Below are 16834 nucleotides of genomic sequence, written 5' to 3'. Positions count from 1 at the left end.
AAAAAGAAAAAAAGGATAAAGACATTTGGAAGGTCCTGGTAACATTAACTACTGTGTATCCAGGTCTCTTCTGCTTCCATGTGGTGTTTTTCCTACAGATATATTTAGTATCTATATTACAGAACAACCAATGTAACGTCTTAACAAATACACATTATAAAGTCCATAGGGATATGGTAAACTTTGCATGCCCTTAGAAACATAGCATATAACTCCCAAACCAATTTATACTGTGAAACATCGGATGAAGTGCAATGAAAGGTGCTGGAGCTACATAAATAAATATTAAAATCACTTCTCACAGTAAACAGCTACATACCACCATATGGTGCAAGCATGAGCTGTGTGTCATATAGGACAGCGCTTCATCTGAGTGACGTACTCTCAGGTGCCATGATAACCATGCATGCAGAGTCCTTCACTCCTTTTACAATCAAATGATACAACGTTACATGCGTACATAATCCAGCCAGCATTATTGCCCGTAATGTGTACACAGAATATTGCATTATACATTACATGGAGTGTAGTACTAACCTGCATCCCTGGCAGCCAAGTCTCTTGCTCACGTCTCTCTGGAGAAGGCCTTCCAACAGGGACTTCAGCTCTGGCGTAAATGAATCTGGCAGCTCCACATTCTTGACATGTTTAATAAAAAGAAAGTTAAACCATATACATTTATTGATAATCAGGAAATAATCCAGACACGCACAGGAAAAGTCATCTTGGATGGTATTACCAAACAATTTTACAAACAGATGTTTCCTCATTCACCTAGCATCCATACACCATACGGCGCAAAGCACCAGGCTTTTTCTTTAAAATGTGCGTCTTATTTACATTGCAGAACAGGTAAAACAATAGTCTAAGGGGTCAATCTAATTACCCTCGAGTCATCTCGTGGCGCGAGTATAGATGGGTCCACATACATCTAGCCTCCTGGCGCATTAAATAGCCCTTCTAGTCGCGCCATGCGGTGGCGTGACTCAGTAGCACCAAGCGTCTTTTTACCTTTAAAGGAGTCTTATTCGCACAATGATGCGTCTTTTTACCTTCAAATGTGACTTATTTGCACAATGATGTGAATAGATAGCACAGGCAGCTTCTGCTGATTAAAATATGCAGCATGCCTATGTTCTCTGAGTGAGTGCGGGTGTATTATGATGTGTGGTGGGTGTTTTATGTTGGGTGGAGTTTTATTAATGTTATTTGAGGGGTGTGCTGTATATTATGTGGGGCGGGGGTGTATTTTGTGGGATGGGGAGTTAATGATGTGATGTGTATTATGTGGAGTTGAGGTGTATTATGTGGGGTGGTGGGTATATTAATGTTATCTGAGGGGTGGGGGTGTATTATGCGTTGTGGTCTGCGTATATTATTGTTATTTGAGATGTGTGGGGTGTATTATGTGTAGTGGTGGGTGTTTTATGTTGGGTGGTGGTTTATTAATGTAATTTGAGGAGTATTGTTATGTTTAGTGGGGATGTATCATGTGGAATGGGGGTTAATATTATTTGAGAGGTGTGGGGTGTATTATTATGTGGGGTGGGGGGGTGTTAATGTGCTCTGTGGAGTGGGGGTGTATTATGTGGTGTTGTGGTATATTGTTATTTCAGGGGTGTGCTGTGTATTATTATGTGGGGTGGGGGTGAAATAGGTTTCCCACTAGACGACTCCCCTTTATTTTTTTCTGGGCGCATGCATTTGGCTCATGCATCATTAACCCTTGGGGCGCCAAAAAAAATATTTGCTTACCTAAAAAATTGTGTCTCGGGCCGTCCCTGCATTGCAGTGGCAACTCGACCGCTTCACGGGTAATCGGATTGATCCCAAGGTGTACTAGAGACACCAGGCTGTGGCTTTAACTGCACAGGAATTAGTACTAAACACGTCCAAAATGTCACAGATGAATGGAACTTGGCTTGAGAAAAAGCAGCGGTTGCCACATTGTATCACATCATATGCAGATTCAGACTCAGTTGCACACAGATATATAAAAGGAGCACATCTAATTGATCAGTGCAAGCTAGCAATGTACTGTTGTCACTCCCAGTTTTTTATTTATGCCAAAACAACACATTTTGAAAAAGATGCTCGGTGCGGCCGAGTCGGTGGCAAGCCGAAAGGGACTATTTGCTACGACTAGAGACACATCTCTACATATATTTAGAATAAACATGGTTAATTTTCCTGTTGTGAGTCCTAGTAAAATCTTACCATGGTGAGTGTCATCCGGTCAATCTCATGTTTATCTTTGGTTTTATGCTGCCTGAACGGGCTGTGTCTGTAAAGAAAGAAAATAAATATTTGGTATGGGAAAAATGATGTTCTGTAACTGTCTGTTCAGTATACTTAGATTTACCACACCGCGAGACAATTGATGGCAGTCTCATTTGCTTGCAATGTCATTTGACAATCAAACAAAAACAGCAAAAAAATAAATGTAAAAAAAAAAAAAAAAATTAACATTTTCCAAAATAACTTGTGACCCCTACAGACACTATTGGAGCCATCGTCATTAACAATATATAGCACATTCTGTAGGAAGGAAGGCTTGTTAGGCGACAGGCAGGTGGCAAGGTGGGGGCATCGAGTGAGGTGGCAGATGGGGTTGTAGCTGCAAGAAGTAAGCTACAGGTGAGGGTGTGGAGGAATTTAAATCAAACCAACTTATTTACAGGCTACTCACAGAAGGTGCCATAGTAACATGTAAACTTGAGGCCAGAATGTATTAGAAAAACATGATATTATACATTATATGTTACTGCAATCACTTAATGAATCATGTATTTATCATCATTGTTTAATGGTACAAAATTTAAGGCCTCAAAATTAAAGAAATTCCATCTGATTATGCCAAAATAATTTTATTGGGATATATTAGGCAAAATCATAAAGACCAAATTATTATACAGCATATATTAGGCTGAATGCAAAGTAAAATGGGCCTACTTAAAAGGGAAATGACCAGGGAAAGCGGACTACTGTATATGTAACAATAAGAAATTACAGTACTGAGAAAACTAAATCAATGAAGCAACCTTTGGGACCTAAATTTGGAAATATAAGGTGACATATAGACGATTAAGCTAAAACATTCTTGTGACTCTTTAACATGAGCAAAAATAATACCATGGGAGACAGAGCTGTGCTACCCCCATGTATCACTATCCAACTTAAAGTTTTATTTATAGTTATTATGATGCACAGAAAATATTTTCTCACTTCTTGAAAACATTATCCGTTTTCTACACTAGATGGCAGTCTAGACTTTCAACTGTATTTTACTATGAAGGACATCAAGCAAGGTCAGTAAATTGGTGAAAACCAATTCAATTTCTTTCAACAAAATGGACACATTCAAAGAAAAGCTGATCCCAGGAGAACTGTCACAATTGAAGAAAATAAACTTAAGTGGAAACATTTCTCAATCACGTCTCCCAGCATTGTAGGGTTATGCTCGTATCAAGAGCAAACTAAAACACTAATTATTCAAGCATTTATTATGTAATGGCAAGTGGGAACAGTATGGTTTCAAAATTATGCTTGATATTTTCTGCTTTATTTGATTTGCAAAATGCAGTTGAATGTTCTGTGTTTCAAGCCTCAGAAATATTACTAGCTCCTATGGGTACGAAAGGCAGTATATATGTGTTCACCTCGCAAAATGGCTGTCTCCACGGTATGAAAATGATACAGACGTTGCAGCAAGGGAGAAAGGAGGAATACTTCCCCATCATAAAAGGTACAACTCGTAAGAGCAACTGTTCAGAATTTACCTGTACAAGTAGGTTTCATATTCAAAAATACAATTAATTTAAAATTATTAAGTTGCTTTTGCCATACTGAGAAAATATACACATTTATTAACACACATATGTATTTTATGAAATATAAAAAAATATATAGCGAGAAAAAAGGAAAAGGCCTTATAACAATAATTGGAGAATCAAACCAGTAAAATAATACATAAGATACAACAAAGAAAATAAAAAATAAATAAAACAGGTAATACAAAATAAATAATTAGCACTCAAAGTGATTAAAAGCCCACTGTTGGAAATTACCTGAATATACCAAAAAGGATTAAATTAAAAATCTCACATCACCACAACAATTCTAAGGGGAGAATTCAAATACTGTTGTCGCGAAAAAAGCGAAAACTTAAAATTGGACAAGTTTTTGGACAATTTGCGTGTTTTGATGCAAAATTTTATGTATCTTTTGTCAATGCACACTGCCGTTTTTCGAACTATCCAATTACAAAATATGCAAAAACGCATTCGCACGAAAACTGTTCTTGCAGTAACCAACGAAAAGAACTGGTAAATTTTGGAAATCTGACTGTACCCCTTAAAATAGGTAATTGATGTAGGTAATCATTTTAGAAGTGGATTAATGGCCCTAATAAAAGTATTTAGGGTTCTTAAATTGTGTCAAATGGCTGTTATATGCATAAGTGTGGAAAAATGATAAAAAGCAATTTTTTTGGGAGAAAGTAATTGCTGCAGTTAAATTTGGGGTAAGTATATATTTGAGTCAAAAAATGCACATTTTAAATTTTTTTTAAAATACACCAGGTGCAGCAATGTTTAAAACACATGTCCCATCCATACAGCCCCCCCAAATACCTGACCCACTACTTTAATCCTATTTTCCACTACTTATAATTTTTTCACCCCAAAATTTACGTCATTATTGGCCAAATTAAGCAATTAAAAAATATATTTTTGCCCAATTTGTCATTAGGAGGAATATCTAAGGGGTTCTGAACCAAGTCCCCACATTTTTAAACAAAAAAATAGGGATTTTGCACAACTTTTCACCTGCTCTGAGATGGTGAAAACAGTTTTGCCGTTTTTTGTCTATGGAGAATTCGCACATGTGAAAACTTCGGCAATAGGATTGCATGAAACTAATTTTTGTGCGAAAAGTTCGCACCTGCAAAAACTTTTCGAGGTTAATTAAATCCGGCCCTAAATATGACTCGATGCATACATTTGTAAACACAACTTCCCAGCCCCTCAAAATATAAACAGCAGCGTTGCAGAAAACGGTCATTAGATACAGCGCACACTGTGCCTATTGACTGACAATGAATTAAGAAATTAAGTCTTTTAGCCACTGACTGACAGAGCTTCATTAGGAAATAGAAACCTCAGACCACACCTAATGCTAGACTTTGGGTCTCTGCTGATTCCACAAATTATATCTTCATTGCCCTGTGGATCCCCCCATATAGCAGGCCCCCATACTCTGGGGCCCAGTGTTCCAAAAAAGTCCTTACAGTAACCTTCTCGCTCAGAATATGGGAACAGACAAAGCCAGAAATCAACCTAATTTCTGACCCTTCAGTTCTTGCTCAGTTCTCACTATGGATTTGTTGAGGTCTCCCCTTCCTTATTGCTTCCACACTTTAGCAAGAGAAATACTCGATTCCTATTGTGGAATTCTACAGATTATTTGGGCCCTGGAATCCTTTTACTTGTATAGATCCCTCTCTAAAGGACGTCCTCCATCTACCATCTCTTGTTCGCCACTCATGCTCCTAAAACAAAAAAAAGATTCATATGAACTGGCCTGGGAAAAAGATGCGTGTGAGACCCTTCAGTCTGAGACCTGGAGCCGTATTAAGTCCAAAGTAGTCACCTCTTCTTGCTTCCCTAACAGACCTTCTTACTCTTTCCTTCTGCAGCCCTTTCCTGACACCCCCAAACATACCCAGTGTTTAATGGAAAATGCTGCCAAATCTGATTATCTTGGTAGCATCCAGCTCCCCCCTACAATTGACTCTATTGTAGAGAAGGTGTGGATATTTAATAGAATCCTGTATAGTCTTTAACACTGCATAAATCTTCCATAATAAGGACCCCCTGGATGGATCACTATGGAGCTTTTTCTTCTTAATTTTCTCATGGATTTAGAGCAGGTCTAATCATTTGATTAGGGACGCCAACCCCAACTAATTATTTCAATCCCAGGATACGCCTCCCCCAAAATCCGGATGTTTTTTGGCCAAAATCCAGGGATCCCACCGATATCGATCCAGAGATTGGCCTCCCTACATTTGATGCTCACCGATTTCAGTCTGAAACCCTCCCCCCACCTTGGATTATGGTGACAAGTATTGCCATGATTATTTTGTCTTGTCCACTGTTCTCCTATCTTTTCCCCCCCATTGCTCTTTCTGTACCCTTTTCCCCCTCCCCAATTTATCTTTTGCATTATAAATATTTCACTAAAAAAAGTGTAAAGAAAAACTCAGACTATACTTCTATTCCAAAGAATCTAATCCAATAAAATCAGGCATCAAAGCCATCAATCTCTCATCCTAACCCTCTATCCCATTGCTCACTGTCTACCCTGGGGTCCTATTCTCCTAGGTGCGGAAGCTTTGTGGCGTCAGATAAACAATAATAATAAATAATAAAACAATCTTGTAATTTATAATTTTTTTCTTTGGGAAAACAGTTGTTTTTTGTTTTAGGGGTCCTAGAGGAAAGTAATTAATTGATTCCTCAACCAGTGTTATAATAAATCTGTGTGTCATGATGCCAGACTACATACAGTATGTCAAAGAACTCAGAGCTAATTAAAACAAATATTAAAATATGCTGAATGTATGCCATCAAGGTAATGGACTTTATTTAACAACAATGAAGAGATAATTCTTGAGCGAAATTGACGTAGCCAGGCTCCGTTACTGCTTAGTTCCATTTTCAAATTGTTAATGTCGGAGAAAGAGATGATGTGAGCTTTAACACCTATTTACCGCCATCCCAATAGACCTCTATAAGGACAGCAGAATCAGGATAGAGCCAATTCTATCCTGAGATGGAGTTAGCTAGACACGGCAATGGGGACCAGAATGGATCCCCGCAGGCTTAAACAATAATGTGCTTTTGCCAAAAACAGCCACCATTCACATTTTACGCTCACCTTTCAATGGCAGCCTAATGATAACAGGAGGTGTAATTCAGTGCAAAACTGACACTGCTTACCAGGCAGGTACAAATAGATAAATAGCAGCAGTATCTAAATATGTATTGCTGCAAGTAGCTGAGATACAAAGCGTAAGGTACTGCAGGATTGCTGACTAATCTGATAAATAAGGCCCTAAATAAGTGTTTCCCAAACTCAGTCCTCAAGGTACAATAACAGTCCAGGTTTTAGTGATATCCATGTATGAGCACAGATGGTTAAATCAAAATAACTATAGTACTAATTAACACAGCTGTGCTCAAGTATGGCTATCCTTAAAACCTGGACTGTTATAGTGCCTTGAGGATCCCCTGCCCTATATTAATGTTACTTTTTAATGAAAATTAAACAAAATAACCAAGATGTTTGATCTACTAATTAAAATATTTTAACATAAGAGGCTCATGAACATCAAAGTGTGTGCACATGCCTAGAAAGTATGAGAGGCAGAGATTGTATCAAATGGTAAGTGGGGATGATGGATCATTAATCAGTTGTAATGTTAAGATATTTTAATGGAATGATACACACTCTTGACATCTATGTCCTTCTGTGATTTTCATCATACTTTCTGATATAGGCTTCAACAGAGCAGTTTGTGTGTTTGTTTTTTTTAATCTACTCTTGTCCTTTCAACAAGCTAATTGGATCTTAGTTATCAATTTCACTATCAATAATACTGCAATCTGTCAAGAAATCTGTCTATATCTTATTTAGTTAGTCATTCTCTATGCAATAGTTTGCAGAAGATATGGAAAACCCAATAAAATAAATAAATGACTAGCACAGCCAACTGCTGCGAGGAAGTTCTGCCCTTTTGGACACACTCCCTGTGGCTGCTCAGCTGTGAACGGCAATGCATTTGCTCAGTTGCTGTCTGAGGTTATTGTGGCAATTATATGTTCATACAATTCAGGTGGAAAGCTGTGTTAAAGCAAACAAGCAGCTGTCTCCACCTGATGGGAATTAACAATATTGCTGGAATAGCCTATTTAATAAAGAGACTGTGTTGTGTTTAGTGGGTGCAAGAAGATGTAGTCATAATATCGACTTTTACAAGGTGGACATCACAATGTCGACAGTTATGAGGTCAACAATGTTAAAAAGTTAATACTGAACATGTCAGCACACGCATAATGTTTGCATGTTCACATATTGACATTCTACACGGATCGGCAACGGAGGGATAGGGTTAGGTCACGGGAGGGATAGGGTTAGGCACTAAAGAGAGAGTTAGGGTTAAGATACAAATGAGGAGGTTAGGATTAGGCCACTAGGGGAACGGTTAGGGTTAGTAATACTCACCGGCAGTGGCGTAAGTTCATCTCAGGCACCCGGAGGCAAGTTAAAAAAAGAAAATAAATATGGTGCATATCTATCTATCTATCTATCTATCTATCTATGCCAGGAAGGAGTGCCATGTATTGAGCAGCCGTGACGGTACACTCCAGGTACATAGTTACAGCCCTAAGTGGGGTGAATATATTGTGGACAATGGAGGAGGTGCCCCTTCAGAGCTGGAGCCCGGCGGCAAGTGCCTCCATTATCTCCCATAGTTCTGCCCCTGCTCACCGGCCGTATAGGATCTGCAGAAGTCATCATCACCTGACCACCAAACCCGGAAGACACCGCTGGAGCCGCAGAAAAATGTAAGTCTTCACTAGCTGACCTGCGACGTTTTGTTGACATTTTAATCATGTCAACATTTAATCAGTGCTGATATGATTAATGTTGACATGTCAACAAAATATATCACAACCGATGCAAGAATGGGCTCAATTTTGTAAATGTTGTATAAACTATATTTCACAATTACATTAAAACATAAACCTTTAACTCCTGTACTGGACAGCATGCTATAAAAGGTGATTTAATTTAGAAGATTAGTTAAAAGGAATGAACGTTTGTTTTACTTTTCACAGATTACAGTAGGTACAGTAATGCAAACCAAGCTGGCATTTTGTGAAAACATGATAACAAGTCTATGAACTATCTGGGTATTTAGTCTAATACAATTGTCATTACAACTCAAAAAGAAAAATGGCGACCATCAGTTTTGTACACACGTAAAATACAATAAAGGACGGTACAGGTGATGCTCATCAAGTCCAGTCCATCCTATAACTTCAATGATAATATTACAAATCTTCTTACAAACAGTCCAAGAGCATAACGTATTTTCCAAAGAAAAAAAATAACAGGCATAAGCATAAATGAGGGTTACACTTTTCATCATCAGTGAAAGACAGCCCTGCAGGTGAACTTGGAAATTATTTAGGGGCCTATGTATCAAGCTGATTATGAAATAAAATTATGCAGACACTGCAGTTTCTGCATAATTTTATGAATTGTTGCTATATACTAATAAATAGCACAATGCAGGAGATTTCACATAAATCTCTGGCAAAGTGCTAATTAGCACTTCAGTTCTCAGTCCCCATTATTGTCAATGGGGACTACGATCTGACCCTTATGTCCTAAACTTCAAAAAGCAACGTTTTTCTGAGTTTAGTCCTGGTAGTTAATAAGTCTTCAGATGGTGTAAACTACTGTAAGCCTATGGGGGTTCCAGATGCAGGAGAGAGATCTTTCGATCTCTCCCCCACACAGCCCGTCCGGCTCCGGAAGCTGACACTGTGCGCATGTGCAGTGTCAGCTTCCACAGGAGAAGTCTTTAACTTCTGTGAAAGACTTCTCCTAAATGACAGGGATATAACTCGCAGGGATAGCGGTTACCGCAACCGCTGTCCCTGCGAGTTCCCCTTGGTACATAGCAGGGATATTTTTGTTAAAAATGAAAATATTCCCAGTGAGATGGATGCATAATAATGGCAGCAGTGCCACGATTATTGGTACACAGACCCCTTAATGTGTGTTCTGCTTTGAGTGTAATTATAGTAGCCTAATGAAATTTGAAATTAGCATGGTTAACATTACTGTCTCATAGCACTGAAGTCTTGGGTTTGATTCCCACCATGGCCTTAATTGTTTTTGAGTTTGTATATTCTGTCCGTGCTTGCTTGGATGTCCTCAGGGAACTCCGGTTTCCTCCCACACTCCAAAATATACTGGTAAGTTAAATGGCTCCCAACAAAGAGTTAACCCTAGTGTGTATGAGCATGCGGTAGGGAATATAGATTGTAAGCTTCACTGTGGCAGGGACTGATGTGAGTGAGCAAATATTCTCTGTATAGAGTTGTGGAATGTGTTTGTGCTATAAAAGTAGCTGGTAATATATATATGATGTATGTATTGTTTAATGCATCCTGGGTCTAGGAATTTCATAAGGTCTACGTGAATCAAATTTTTAAAGTGTAAGGGTCACCATATTGTTTTTCCTGTTAATGTGAGTAGTCTTCTCTTTCACAAACAGGAATTCCTCCTTCTGATCTTCCAACTATACCAGATACATTGCTATATGCAGTAAGTCAGTGTCAATTATATAAGCAATCTGATTAGATGGTTGCGAGATTTGTTACATAAATCCAGACAAATGAAATATACAGTAATATTGCATTTATATTGCATATACCAGCATAGTAAAACCTGTAAACGAAGGGCCATTGAAACAGCCGTCCTGGGTACTCAAGGGGGCGTGACCACATCTAGGAGGCATGGCCAAACCTGCTTCAGGAAAAAAAGAAATCGAAAATACTATGCACTGCGGCGGAATGCAGCTAGTCCGGACCCCTGCCGAGCCCCTCAAAGAGGACAGGGTAATTAGTAGCCATCCCTGTGTTAGTATACAGAACGTATGCACGCTACCCAATACAGGAATGCATCATTTACAATTCATATGTCATAAATAAATGGTCAATCTTTTAACCCTAGAATTATTTTAATTACATTCATAATTTAAATACCTATATTAAGCTAAAAAATCATGGATTACTATAATTATATCATACATGAATTATTTATGTATGTACCACCTAGGGTGCTGTAGAGAAATGTCTATTAACGCATATTTTTGTACAGAGTAACTTATATGCATATGAAAATACATCTGATATTTTATTTCTATCGTACTATGTGGAAATTTTAATTCATTACAAAATAAAGAGGTCACTAGCGTGCTTTATGTCCTGACTAAAAAGCATAAATTATACAGATGTAAGCTTCTTCTAATGTACTATTTAGGGTTTATTTGAGAATTCTGAAGAGAGATTACAAAATTTATACAATACAAATATATCAGAGACAGACTTGAAACACGCAGAAAATTTCACCAATTCCAAAGGCAAATCCAGAAATTGTCATCCAATGTTGAGGCTGCTTCCAACAATGTGATAGCGGACTGTGCTAGTAAGGCGGGAAAAGCGGCAGACTATAAGCCATAACAACGTGCAGGCCCTGCTCCAGCCCTGCAACTCCAGATACCCGGGGTATCCAATTTTAAAAAAGTTGTTTTTGCGGGGTTTTCAGAGCTGAAAACCCAGCGCATTCTAAAAAAAAAAAACAAAAAACACTTACCTGCCTGGGGTCTCCGCGGCTCCCGATGGCCTCCCTTCCATCTTGTCATTGGGGGGCGGGTGCTGGGAGGCGTCGGGGGCTGGTGTGAGAAGCAAAGGCTGCTGGGAGATGTAGTTCTCCCAGTGCCTGTTACAGGGAGGGGGGGGGATAAACGGGAGGGTCACACACACACACTTGTACACACTTAAACACTCAGACACACTGACATACTCACCCTGCTGCAGGAGACCGAGTCCCGATGCTGGATGCAGAAGATGCTGCTTCGGAAGGTGAGTAATTAAGGACTAATTTATCTAATTGGAAACTTCCAATTGCTTAATTAGTCCTCAGGGGGGTGCTGCCAGGGTCCCAGAGCAAGTTCCCACTGTATTTTTCCTAAAATTACGATTTTAGGAAAAATCAGACTTGCTCTGAGAGCTGCGAGAAAAAAGAAACTGTGGTTTCTATAGAAATCACCACGTCCCATTTTCAGGCACATTACTGAATAGCAAAACCCAGCGGCTGTGTGAAAAACACAGTGTCGCAGGGTTTGTCAAATATCCCGCCCACAATTGAATATACCCCATGTCTCTGGCGTTTCACACCCGTTCTCAGCTCTGCCGCATTCCTCCAGTGGGCCACCTTCTCCAGCTGCTTGGGTACAAGTTCTCTAATGAGTTGCCATTTTTTGGTGTTAATCCTAAGGTTCCTTTCTTTTGGCATCACATCACAAAGCAGAATTAGTTTTTCAGTAACAGAGATGCTTCAATGTACTCAGAGGTATGGGGCAATAGCTCAGAGAGATCTAAGCATGCCCAAAACAATAGTTTGTAAGGACTTGTACACAAGGGTATTGATATCAGGCATTCAACACGTGTCAACAAAGTGTAGTAACCGTTCCTTGGCATTGGATGGTGCCTGGAGCAGATTTAACACCCACAAAATATAATGGAGTGGTACGGTTGAATAGGAAGGTCTGTGAAAGCACTATGGGATCTATTTACTAAGCCTTGGATGCAGATAAAGTGAACGGAGAAAAAGTCCCAACCAATCAGCTCCTATCTGCCGTGTCACAGGCTGTGTTTGAAAAATGATAGTTAGGAGCTGACTGGTTGGGACATTATCTCCATCCAAGCCGTAGAAATTGACCCCTATGTAAAGTACATGTGCTTTGAGATGCATTATTGAAGTACGTCAAAGCTCCTCTAAAGCAAGGCCAGAATACACATGGCTAAACAATCATTGTTTTCTACACCTGGGAGTACGCAGCCTTACATTGTTGCTGTATTTTAGCACAGAGACTGACCAAAGGAACAACTGACAGTGACTACATCTTGAGACGTGGAAAAACAAACAAAAATGTCAACAACAAAGTGGCATTTGGCAAAAGGTAAGTGAAATCAATTAGCCCTGACTATTAACTTACTGCATTATCAATTTAGGGGGAAATTCAATTAGCAGCAATAATTTACCGCAGGTTAATTGATTGCCGTGAGCTATTCAATTAGCCCCACTTGACGGCAATTCCTTTTCGGGTTTCATGATTACCAGAGAGTTAACAAAGAAGTCAGCAAACTTTTCAGGAATTCAGTGTGTTAACGCCTGAACACATTCATTTAACGGACATTATACAGGTATCAGGGGGAAAAGGGAGCCTAATCACGATATCGGGGCTAATTGAATCTCCCCCTTAGTCTCTAGTTCCACTTTAATAATTTTGTTACTGCCAGCAGGATTCCAGTACTACCGATTCAATCCTCCTAACAAGGGAAAGGGCCACTATCAGTAAACAGTAATTGGTTAAAATCTTGCCTATCTTTTCCATTGATGTTGTCCAAACTCTACATTTTCAATCATAGTCGAACAAAAATAGAAGAACATGCAAAATGTTCTAAAGACATGTAGAAGTAAAATGTATAATCCAAAGGATTAGGACTCTCCAGATCATAACATTCCTTCTGGTGGACTCAGAAAGCAGTTCTGTTCAAACTAAAGGTATAATGTTTAACTCCAGAAAAAGTAAGATTACAGGCCAGTGCATTCTTTTATCAAAACATGCTCATTCAAACTATTTCTATTAAAGCAGAGCAGACAAACAGGGTAACCTCTTGAAAGAAGAGCTTAAAGATTAAATTCTTCAAGTGCAGAGATATGTATTAAGCTGTCCTGGCCAAAGGTCATGTGAGCCCTGGCTCCCAAATACATTGGCATTTTTAATCAACACCTATATACATTTTTATATAAGAACTGTATACCGTATACAGTCCATTCTTTTCCAGTAAATTACTCTTTATGGAATGGGCATACATCCTACACAAAGCACACAGCTTTCAGCATGCAAATAGCAGATCACTATGCTGTACAGCAGGATGTGGTCAGCAAGCCGACGGTCTAAATACCGACTGCCGGCTCTCTAATCCCGGAGTGGTACTAATGACAGGCTTCGAAAACTCGACGCCTGTCATTATCCATACGCCGGAAGACCGACGTCCGGCATACCAAATGAAGGTAAGCCAGGCGCGAACAGCTGCACGGGGGGAGGGTTAGGCTTTAGGGCTCCCGAGGGACTTAGGGTTATGCACTCCCCCGGGAGGGTTAGGTTTAGGCTAGGGGAAGTGAGGGTTAGGGTTAGGCACTGGGGGGAAGGTTAGGGTTAGGCACTTGGGGGGCGAGGTTAGGGTTAGGCACCCCTAAGGGAGGGTTAGGGTGTAGAATTAGGTTAACGATACTTACCTTTTGACGATCAGGATTTTTACCCTTGCCGGGCTGCCGCTGTACCTACTACACCCTGTACATCAGTGGTGTCAAACTCCGGCCCTCCAGGTGCTGTGGGACTACATATCCCAGGATGCCCTGCCACAGTTTTAGCATACCCTAATAGTAAAACTGTGGCAGTGCATACTGGGATGTGTAGTTCCACTGCAGCTGGAGGGGCCCGAGTTTGACACCACTGCTGTACAGTATGCACATGAAAACGAACATGAGTGTATTTAGAATTGGACCACAGGCCCATATTATCTCTTTATTCTAAAGGATTAAAAACATACACACAAATAAAGGAGAGAAGACAAACACAGTGTATCATGAATAATGGAGTACGAAAAAAAACTAGAAAGTATTGCTAACTTCTAGCCTAAATGTAAATTTGACCGGGAGTCTTTGAGATTACAAAAGTAAATAGAAAACGTATATGCTTTTGGTCATCAAGTTAAAAGTGCCTGGATTTTTTTATGAACCAAATGACTTTGTACATTATGCCCTGCAAAGAGTATATAGCAGAACATGTCCACATCAACAAGCATTAGAAATTCAATCCACTCAAGACATAAATGGTAAAATCTCCTCTCTTCTACATTCTTCATCTTGCATTATATCACACTAGAGATACACCTTATGCATGATGTGCTTTGTTCCATATTATGTTTTATACCTTGTTGCAGATGAACATGCAATGTAATTTTCTACAACATAATTATGTTTATATTGATATATAACAGAGCTATTCTTTCCAAATGAATTTAGCGTACAAATTTTAACCCAGGCAGCTATTATTTTTCCAAGACAATATATTTCCAAGTAGGGAGATTTTGTCTGAGTGCTATGGAGCGCTGGTTCCTGTAATGTGCTGACAGGCCCTTTTACATGACAGCTGACTACCAATGAAACGCTCAGCTCCAATGCAATTTATGGTTGGAAAGGCATTTTGCTATTACCGTCTCTTGTGTTTCAGAGCTGTAAAGGCACATTTCTGGCCATGTTTATTAAAATGAGCATTTTAGTTGCAGCTTGTCAGGTTACTCTTGTGTCTGCGAGCTGAAGTACTGACTTAATTGAAAGTAAAATAAAGATATAGATTTTCCATAAAGTGATAAAAACACAGTGTTTTTTATTTTTAAATCCAAAAAAGTATGTTCCAAACTGCTGTACGGCTATGTTACAAGGGTTACACTAAAACATTCATTTTTATTTTGCCAATGATTTCTTATAAAAGAGAACCAGCTAATACAGCACAATGTGTTCAACCATCATTTCCCAAACTAAAATTTCTTTCTTGCTCATGTTGTCATGTAATGGGGGTGCAGAGTGTGTCACGATTTAGTCATAATCCTTTGAAACCATTTTGTACAATGAGACCATCCTGTATGAATATTCTGCTGATCATTGTTACTCATTTATAGTGTTCATTCTAGCACCCTGCACCTGTTAAAACCTGTGCAGTTCCTCTTTCCTGCTTGGGATGTCACTCTATGCTCTGGTGCTTCTAGCACACAAACTACTGTATTTCAGCAGTTTGTTGAATCAGCTGGGTGTGCTAGAAGCACCAGAGTGGAGAACGACACCTCAGGCAGGATAGAGGAACTGCACGGGTTGTGACAGGTGCAGGATGCTAGAATGAAGACTAATTTACATTTCTTTCTGGAGGAAATAGAAATTTAAAGTGACCTGCTCCCTACCCAATACACTGAAGGCAGCCATGTTGTGAGATGAAACGCATAGAATATTCTTGGAACCAGTGATAGTGTTAAGGCAAGAAATGACTGTATGCATTAGATTGGCACAAGGCATAAATATTTCTTACCCTCTCAGAAGTTTGAAGAGCATGCATCCTAGAGAAAACCAGTCAGCACTGCTATCATATGCAGTGCCCTTCTGCAGCACCTCCGGAGCCATGTACCCGTGTGTTCCTCTGCAATTTCAGGGAAATAAAAATATTAAACACAAGCAATTGTGCAGATTGCACTGGTGTATGTGTGTAATGTATGTAGTGTATCAAGCAATTGTTATTCATTATTATGCTAGTGGGATCACGTTCTCCTCACTTTCAGAACTTAATTAAAAAAAAAAAAAAAAAAACTTAATTTACAAGTAAACAACATTCAGGCAAACATACCTATGACAATAGGTTAATGTTTAAAACAGATGAAAGATGGCCTACTCATTTCTCACCTCAATAAAACACACGGTAGGATAAAACTTCTGTATATAATGTATGGAAACATATGACACAGTTACAACATCTCTGGTATGTTTATTGTTATTTTTCTAATGGCATGAACGTGCCCAAACATGCTCACACAGCAGACTGACCCTGCCAAATAACAGGTGAGAACACCTTCATAATATTTATAGTTGTATTATACAACACATCATTCCCAGAGGCCCTTATGCTACAGGCAGGCTTATTGGTGTGTTTAAGCAAGAAATTTAAAACGGCAACGATATTAAAAGCAATACATGACATGTTATTCTTTTAAAATTACAGCTGTTTTTAATTTTTAGATAAAATCCACCACTTAATAAATGTACCCCTTATCAATAACCTAAATATTCTATTCAATGCACAAAGCCAAGAGAGTGTCTGAACTCTCAAAAATAGAAACAGTCTAAAGCAGGGGTATTC

At 39.1% G+C, this 16834-nt stretch overlaps 1 protein-coding gene across 2 annotated transcripts in view; it reads right to left on the bottom strand.

The window, feature by feature from the left end:
• The window catches only part of GRK3 (G protein-coupled receptor kinase 3), a 278817-nt gene that overhangs the window by 11546 nt on the left and 250437 nt on the right, over positions 1–16834 (bottom strand). For both annotated transcript variants that reach the window (XM_088467892.1, XM_088467893.1), the window contains 3 exons: positions 16013–16120; positions 2218–2284; positions 538–638 (listed from right to left, as the gene is read on the bottom strand). In XM_088467892.1, the coding sequence (XP_088324018.1) occupies positions 538–638; positions 2218–2284; positions 16013–16120 (276 nt within the window). The remainder of the gene's footprint in view (positions 1–537; positions 639–2217; positions 2285–16012; positions 16121–16834) is intronic.

Source organism: Taudactylus pleione, unplaced genomic scaffold (assembly GCF_031769625.1).
Source record: "Taudactylus pleione unplaced genomic scaffold, aTauple2 ptg000078l, whole genome shotgun sequence".
Taxonomy (NCBI): domain Eukaryota; kingdom Metazoa; phylum Chordata; class Amphibia; order Anura; family Myobatrachidae; genus Taudactylus; species Taudactylus pleione.
Note: the sequence above shows the minus strand (reverse complement) of the source record. Positions and strands in the feature narration are given on the sequence as shown.